General features: G+C 41.9%; 1 protein-coding gene across 1 annotated transcript; it reads right to left on the bottom strand.

Moving 5' to 3' along the window:
- Nucleotides 1-299: 299 nt before the first annotated feature.
- LOC107820355 (DNA-directed RNA polymerase II subunit RPB1) lies at nt 300-8,632 on the bottom strand. Its single transcript, XM_075250000.1, has 14 exons — nt 8,324-8,632; nt 7,960-8,223; nt 6,932-7,231; nt 6,692-6,850; nt 6,443-6,604; nt 6,123-6,343; nt 5,873-6,014; nt 5,455-5,790; nt 5,076-5,362; nt 4,476-4,734; nt 1,314-4,393; nt 987-1,058; nt 746-799; nt 300-668 (listed from the first exon to the last, which is right to left on the bottom strand). The coding sequence occupies exons 1-14, from the start codon at nt 8,405-8,407 to the stop codon at nt 548-550; spliced, it is 5,541 nt and encodes a 1,846-aa protein (XP_075106101.1). The 5' UTR covers nt 8,408-8,632; the 3' UTR covers nt 300-547.
- Between the last annotated feature and the right edge of the window lie 548 nt (nt 8,633-9,180).

Raw genomic sequence — 9,180 nt, 5'->3', positions numbered from 1 at the left:
CCTCCCTTGTTTATTTTGGCGGGATCAAATTAAATACGAGTCCTCCTATCATAGTTGTATGGTTGTAGTGATTATCCTACTAAGCCACCCCAAATGTAAAAACATGAGCTTGTTCAATCTTCACCAGAGATGAGCGGCAAGGCTTAGTCCTCCTATGTACATATTTTTGCTATCACAATATCCATCCCAACATCAGTTTGAGAGCTAGGTGGCTTTAGAAAAATAAAGAGAGAGAAGGAGAGGGGAGGGGGGGGGGTTGTGAGAGAGAGAGAGAGAGAGAGGCAGGTTGCATTATTTGGTTTACCTTCGAAAAGCAAGAACCAGATTGATTCATTCCCAATCCCCTAGATGTCACATACAAAGAGAAGAAGAACTCATTCACACGATTGGATCTTCAATAGGAAGATGCCGAAAGGCAGTATCCTTCAGAAAATATTTTGAACTGACCAGCATCGCTATCTTATGCTCCACAATGCACAGTAATGACCAAAGAGCCAGTTATGGCACAGAAAGATTAAAGTGAAAAGTAACACAACTTTCTTCTCTCCTAACGACCAGTCTTGTCGTCTTTGACACTCTTGTTGTCTTTATCGCTAGTGCGCGGGGTGTACTGGCTAGTAGATGATGGTGAATACCCAGGAGCACTTGGTGAGTATCCTGCACTTGGACTGAAGACAAGAAAAAAAGCTTTTAGAAACAAACATAAATCACATTGCATAATAGTCTTGCAAAGTAAAGAACTAACCTGTACTGGGGAGAACTAGGACTATAATCTGGACTTGTACCAGAGTTGTATGGGCTGAATTGAAAGGAAAAAGAAAAAGAAAAAGAGACTATTATAATATAAAAAAGATCAGGTAATAGTGTTCATTAACTTCAGAATGCAGCATAGGACGTACTAAAGCTAAAAAAGAAGTAAGACCATCTAGTTCCACCAAGATTTCAGGCAGTAAATCAAAATACAGAAACACATGCACATCACTCACCTGCTGGGACTATAGGTTGGGCTTGAAGGAGAATATGATGGAGATGTTGGAGAGTACGATGGTGACGTTGGACTGCAACACAAGACAGTATTTAATCACGTCATTAGTAGTATATCAAGATCCCAGTCTGAAATCCACCAATCCAAAACCCCAACGACTTTGGAAACCAATTAGTTCTAATGAAGCAGACTCAAAAACCACAGATAACAACCTAATAAGGTAGATGCTACAGAAGTCATGAATTATTATCAAACATGGCCAAATTAAGAACAATTCCTGCCTCGGCAAAAGAATAAAAACACCTGTGTCAAACTAAAGGTTATTTACCTGTAACTTGGAGATGACGGGCTGTATGGACTAGACGGAGACAGCTTTGGACTGGTCGGCGAATATGCAAGGGAGGGGCTGTATCTCGCCGAGGGATTGTAACTTGGTGATGTAGGACTATATGATGGTGATGTTGGGCTGTAACTGGGAGATGTTGGGCTGTAACCAGGGGAGGTAGGACTGTATGCAGGAGAAGTGGGACTATATGATGGAGAAGTTGGACTATAACTTGGTGAGGTGGGGCTATATGAAGGCGAGGTGGGGCTGTAAGAAGGTGAGGTGGGGCTGTATGAAGGTGAAGTGGGGCTGTAAGATGGAGAAGTGGGGCTGTAAGATGGAGAAGTGGGGCTGTAGGCAGGCGAAGTGGGGCTGTAGGCAGGCGAAGTGGGACTGTAGGCAGGCGAAGTGGGGCTGTAGCTAGGCGATGTTGGGCTATAACTAGGAGATGTAGGGCTATAGCTCGGAGATGTTGGACTATAACTAGGTGATGTGGGAGAGTACGATGGACTGGTTGGGGAATATGCTGGACTTGTCGGACTGTAGCCAGGAGAGCTGGGGCTATAAGTGGGGGACGTGGGGCTGTACCCCGGGGACGTGGGGCTGTACCCCGGGGACGTCGGGCTGTAACCAGGGGACGATGGGCTGTAACCAGGGGATGACGGGCTGTATCCGGGGGACGAAGTAGGAGAGAAAGCCATCTTATCCACATAAGGAGAAAATTGAGCATCTGTGATGGGTGACATCCGCATATTTGGGCTCAGCAAATAATTTGGAGACATCATGCCGTCAGGATATGGGGTTCCACTGATAGGTGAACGTCCAGGCGTCATGCCAAATTCAAGACCACCTTCCATGTAGCTAGGCAATGGTATCTCAATAGCTTGTTTCAACATCTCCTCATTGAGGTACAAAGCACAGCCACCTGTGCCTATTGGTGCAAGCTGACCTAACATGATATTTTCTGTGACACCCCTCAAGTAATCTGATTCTGCAAATACAGCAGCATCAAGAAGGATGTCCACCGTCTCCTCAAATGAGCATCTCATCATGGGACCAGTGTCATTCCGGTTAATACCATGACGAGTGATGGCCATTAAATGACCACGGTAGGTCATGGTATCACACAATATGGCCAGATGTCGGTAGTTCACATAGGACCCATCAAAAGATATGACGACCCTCAACTCATCCAGCAGTGATCTTCGGACTGCCTCAATTCCAAGAACTTCAATAACTTCAATTAAGTGGTTACTTGTAGTTCTACTTGCATCAACATCTTCATGTGTCATGACAGCCAACAGATTCACACCTTCAGTGTCCAGCATCCATTCAGTTTCTGCTTTAAATCCTTCATTGTCATCAAACTTCTGTACCTTACTATTCTTTATGAACACCTTATTAATATCTGGAATTCCCCGGAGAGCCATCTCTGTAAGCATATTACTCTCAATCTTCTTAAGGAAGACATCATCCTCAGCAGATTCATCCAGTTCACCTTTTGGAGCTTCATCATTCATAATACGAATTCGAAGGATCAGCTTTTCGGCATTATCATCATTAAAGATGCAGGTCAAGTCATCATCAAATTCAAGGTTGATCTTTTCAGCAATGTCAGCCATGCTAAGTTTCTTATCCACCATCATTTCACGATTTAACTCTATGCGAAGCAACCATGGAGAGATTTTGTCAGGGTCGATCTCTTCATCTGGCATTTCATAATATGACTTGACGAATTCAACATCCTCCTCAATGAGGGTGCTCATGGGGTCTGGATCATACCACACTTCTGTGGCTTGTGTTACGCTCCGCAAAGTAGTATATTCTAAGGCACACTGGACAGTCTTGGCCCTCTCTTTTGTTTTGCCTACTTCAGGTTTCAAGTACACAGATAGAGAGGGTGTTTTGATTTTCTTGGCAACATTGATGATCTCCCTCAACCTTGGCACACCCAGAGTAACATTCTTAGCACTCACACCAGCATAATGAAATGTATTAAGAGTCATCTGTGTGGCAGGCTCACCAATTGACTGTGCAGCGACACAGCCAATCATCTCTCCTGGTGCCACAAGGGATTGCAAGAAGCGAGACTCTATCTCACCAATTACCCAGTCAAAAGCCTCCCGACTAAGTCTATACTCCTTCAGAACCCTTTTACTAGCCAAGGCACTACGGAGCAAGATATTGAAGAAAAGAGTAGCATTCTTCTGAGCTTCCATGCTTAGGTAATCATCGCCAGGGACAACCTTAAGCCTCTCCTGTAACTTATCAACAGCTTCCACAATCTCCATAGGATGCATATCAGACCGCCTTCGAAAATCTATCTTAAATGTCTTTTGGGCATTCAAGACAAGCCTCTGAATGTTAACAGGAAGCGGCCAAGAATTGTCACCTGTTACAGCAATCTCTGTCCCAAGCTGTTTTCTATCAGCTTGAAGTTTCTGAACCTCTGCATCAAACACACTACGAATCTCCCGAATAGTTTTTAGATCTTCGATAGCTTCTGGCAACATGTAACTTGGGTTCCAGTTAGGATCATCGATCTCATATGCATACAGGTCATCGAATGTTGATTTCTTTGCTTTCAGAGAATCCAACTTCTGCGTCTCAATCCAAACAGCATCCATGCCATCTTCCCCATACAGAAACTGGATAACATCACCCAATGAATTCCTAACAGTACCATCATACTTGACCATGATATCCTCCATGGCCTTCACTAATCGCCTCTGGATGTACCCAGTCTCAGAAGTTTTCACAGCAGTATCAATTAGACCTTCTCTACCACCCATAGCATGAAAGAAGAACTCCTGCGGGGTCAGTCCCCGGAGATATGAATTCTCCACAAAACCACGACTTTCTGGACCATAATCATCCTTGGTAAAATGAGGTAGAGTACGGTCTATGAACCCAAAAGGAATACGTTTCCCTTCAACATTCTGCTGCCCCACACAAGCAGTCATTTGAGATATGTTAATAAAACTTCCCTTGGACCCAGCAGTAACCATAGCTTTAAGATTGTTGCTTTCTGATAAACTCTTCTCGGCACTGCTTCCCGCATCATCACGAGCTTTATTCAACACCTAAGATTACAAAAAAAACATCATTCAAAATCTATCACATGAAAGAAAGAGGATAAGATGAATGCCCATTTATAAAAGGTACCTGGTTCACTCTGTTCTCGAATGATTCCATCATAGTTCTCCCTGGTTCAGCTTCTAACTGCTTCTCTTGAGCAGCTTTGATAAGTTCTTTGACTTTGCTTTTTGCATTCGAGATAGTTTCATTAATTTTCTCCATGGTTGAAGCATCAGCAATTGTGTCTCCTATCCCAATGCTAAAAGCATTCTGAAGAAGCCAATAATTAACCAGCCATTGTGTATGTCCCAGAAACTTACGAGCAGCATCTGGCCCGACCTCCTCCCTGTTTACAGGGGCAGAATTAACTAGGGAAAAAATGACGACTACTCCCACCTACTGTAACATAATTATAGAGCCCATATTTTGCATATATTATCTCATCTACATCAACATTCAACAAATGACAATAACCTCACATAACACAGAAGAAAAGCAAACCACCTGGTGCATCACAAGACTATGGTCGGTAATTGTCTAGCAAAAATATTTATTTCCTCTATCTATATTTGTTGTTTGACATATAACCTGCCCCAAGTGAATGGGGCCATATGCAAATTTGATATCAAAGCAGGAGATAAGGACAGGAAGAAAATAAAAGAAATAAAAAACTCTCCAAATGCATACCATATAACATGAATCAGACTTCCAGTGGACGTCCCAAGGGTCTTTTTGCAAAGTGTACCAGTTAGCAACTCCCCTTTCTCTATTCTAACTTGAGTATCTCCTGGAGTTATGGGTCCTTTTTCTGAATCATTATGCCACGCGGAATATCGTAGAAGATTTATTTGTTTCGGTATGATGAGGTTAAACACTTGCTTCCCGGTCCAAAGTGGCCTTGGTTTCAGAATGGCCGGCGCGGGTACTTTCCCGTCAAAATCCTCCCACCACATTAAAATGTTCATAAAGACATCCTGCAAACCAAAAGTTGCTCAGTCTTTACAAGATTATACAAAATAAAAAAAGATTTGATGGAAAGAATTCTGAAATGGCACGTGGATATCACCTTTTCTATAAAGGTATCTCTTTTAGTGATTTTTCGGCAACCTAAAAGGGTATCCTGCACGATACCCATTACAGGCCTATTTGCCTGGGGTGAAACAATACACTTAGGGACCATCATAAGCTCCAGCACTTCTGCTCTGGTTTCAAAAGACTGGGGAACATGCATGTTCATTTCGTCACCATCAAAATCAGCATTGTAAGGAGAAGTAACAGATAAATTCAACCGGAAGGTTGAGTATGGCATGATCTTGATTCTATGCCCCATAATAGACATTTTGTGTAGACTGGGTTGCCGATTGAAGAGAACAAAGTCCCCATCATTTAAGTGCCTCTCAACCTGCATTGGCAGCACTAGACATTAGGGGAACTGTCTTAAAAATCAAAAGTCTCTTAATAACTTGGAAATGAAAGAAACTAACCTTATATCCAAGCTCAAGATGCTGATCGCTGCTCTTCTTCAAGTATCGGAGATCAAGCCTTTGGCCGTCATCCCTAATTATATACTTTGCCCCAGTTTTACCAGGAGGTGGATGAGGTCCATATTCAACAAGCTCCTTTAACCTGTTTCAAAAACCAGCTTCAATGAGCACAAACATACACAGTCCAATTTCCATCTTTGTTTAGGTTGGTTGGTGAGTGGAGTTTCATTCTACCAGAACAAAAACACACCTTTCAATGTTATATGGTGTCACTGTTTCTGGATAAGTGAGATTCAGAGCAATACTCCACGGGACTCCCAATTGATCAATGTTAATAGTTGGATCAGGAGTAATAACTGTTCGAGCAGAAAAGTCTACTCTTTTGCCCATCAGATTGCCTCTGATCCGACCTTCTTTTGATTTTAATCTACTACATATTGATTTAATAGGTCTACCTGATCTTTGTGTAGCCTGAAAAGACAGAATATGTAAGTTAGTAAGTAGATCTTACTGAAGATTTCAAAAGATCCAACAGTAAAAAGAAGGATACTCAAGAGAAAATCAGTATACTCTTGGTTGTCCCGGCAGATCATTGTCAAAATATGTAGCTATATGAAATTGCAATAACTGTGCGAACTCTGAAATGATGTGTGCCGGTGCCCCATTCCTTTCCTGCCTCTTCAAATTCTCGTTGTGACGAATAATCATGGCCAGTTGATGTGTTAAATCATCCTACAAGAAATTTTCACAGGAAAAAAACTAACGCTTTGATTGGCACAATTTTCTAGAATTTCATTGAAGGAGCAGGAGAGTGAGTACCTCACTCCTTGACGAAGTATCCATCATTACAGAAGGTCGAACAGGTGGTGGTGGTATAGGAAGCACTTGAAGAATCATCCAATCTGGGCGAGCATACTCGGGGTTTAGGCCAAGCAACAGACAATCTTCGTCACTTACCCTCTTCAGAATGCTCAGCACCTACAAGTTGAGGAATAACAAGAGACACGGTGAGAGGTAGTCCCAATCAAATGAGAACACCTAGTAGAAACATTTATATACCCTTTCAGCAGAGAGCTGTTGTTTCCTTTCAACTGGTTCTGGCATCTGCTCTGGGTCATCACTCTTTTTCTTCTGAAGCTTATATTCAGCAACCATTTTCATGCCATCTATTGAAATTTTTGGCTGCTGTGCACCACAGCCACCTCTACTCTTCTTGACAGGTGCTTCAGGCTCTTCACCTCGAACATCAATTTCGTCCCCTCCTTCGCACTTTGTTTTATTTTTGCAAGCATCCAGCATCTTTTTCAGCCTGTTTTTAGGATTCCTTATTCTCATGGCTTGCTTGAATTTAGGATCGTCCTGCACAAAATCGGAAAACGCACAGATTCAATAATCCATCCCAGAGTTACATTGAGCATCAAGAAACAAACTTTCTAGATAATGGATGCAGAACACTTCCTTCCAGATGAGACATCAAGATAACACCAATTTTTTTCTCTTCATTCATCAGTAAGATCGTAAAAGAAGTAGAGCTGTCATAGTTTTAAAGATAACTTCTATAAATGAATTATACTCCGATTTTCACTGTTCAATAAGAAACATCAAAGGGAATGAGTTTGACTACTCTTTAGATTGGAAAAATTCTGTATCTCCCATTTAACCAAAAAAATTGTTGGGCAACATCTGCATTCTTCACAAGAAATACACCAGTATATTTCATCTAATACATAGAAGCTACCCACCTAAGAAGGGTCATGTTGATATAGTTGCAAATACCACTTTTGAAACTTATTCCGCTACCTCTGCTTGTCATTTTTCAAACAGAGGGAGAAACCATTGGCAAACCTCAACACTCTCCAAATTTAATGGCTTATCCACTAATAACTTAGTCATATTTAAAAACTTCAAAAAATCACCCCGTCGCGACATACATAGGCTCAGTAATTCAAGTCAATGTCATCCTTCTTCACCTAAATACTAACTTTAGTATTTAGCTACACACCACAATTTCATCGAATGCAAACTTTAAACCTAAATTTCCATGATTTTTCGCACTCGAATTAACAATTCAAGTCCAATCAAAGTACCTCATCTGCCAGAATTTTCGAGCAGTTGAAGCAGACGCAGCGAAGGATACTAAGTACAGGTTTCATAAATCCGATATGAAACATAGGTTTTGCTAGCTCAAGGTGACCAAAATGCCCTGGACACTCTGCCATGTTCGCCATACACGTTTCGCACTTCATCTTTCGATCAATTGTCCCGAGTCGAGGATCGCTCAAACCTCCAGGCTTTGGTTTCCCTCTCTCCGTAGTCTCACCATGCTCAATGTGCACCACTGACATTTGTCTCTGCAATTACGTTAAGTAAGAAAGAAAAAGCCTAAATCAATTTCGCTCAAAAGAAACCCTAGATAATTCACAGAATTGAATCAAGGTGTGGAAAATTTACAATTTCGTCGGGGCTGACTATGCCGAACTGGACCACGCGGACTTTGGCAACCTCCGCCGGCGAGAAGGGGAAGCGCAAATCCATGGTGGCGGAATCTAGGTTTCAACTTTACAACAGTTAAGAAGAAAAAATTAAACGATTGAAAATTTGTTTTTTGACAATCTAAAACTGGTTTTTTGATTTATCGATGTGTATGTTTCTATATTAGGAGTGTATTTTTGAGTCAATTTCACTTGATTAGTAGAGATCTGAATTTGCTTACGCTCTTCTCTCCTCTCGACTTGAGATGGAGGCTTTGTGAAACAAAGTCAAGGAGGGGGGCATATAAGGGTATTTATAGAACAGCCACCGCCCTATGGCGCAACGAAAGAATCGGATTGCTAAGTTGCGCCAGGCAGTTTTGACAGCTGAACTTGCTAAAGTGCGCTTTTATGCGAGTCGTACTTTTCCCTTTTCTCTTTTAGGAGCAGGAGATGATAAAAAAAAACCGGAAAATGGTCAAAACTACCCTTATCGTTTGCTAAATGGTTTATAAATACCCTCCGTCCATCTATCCATCCAAAAAAAATATACGACGTTATTCTATTAACAAAAATATCCTCGCGACTAACAGTAGAATTGATGGATCTTTCATTTAATGACGTGACAATTTTTAACTGGGCCACGTGGCAATACTTCTCTCAAGCTTCTGCGGTCTCGCACCTGCGGCTACCAACCGCCGGTGCAGTTGTGACAGAAACCAGATGCTTCAGCTCTTTTCAACTTTTTCAACTTCACTCTGAGCCTCGTCTGATCGACGCTCGGGGCTTCCAGGCCCCGCCCGAACATACCGACAAATCTAAAATTATGAAACGGAT

The sequence above is a fragment of the Nicotiana tabacum genome, chromosome 3 (genome assembly GCF_000715075.1).
Source record: "Nicotiana tabacum cultivar K326 chromosome 3, ASM71507v2, whole genome shotgun sequence".
Classification (NCBI taxonomy): Eukaryota; Viridiplantae; Streptophyta; class Magnoliopsida; order Solanales; family Solanaceae; genus Nicotiana; species Nicotiana tabacum.
This window is presented reverse-complemented; position numbering and strand designations above follow the sequence as displayed.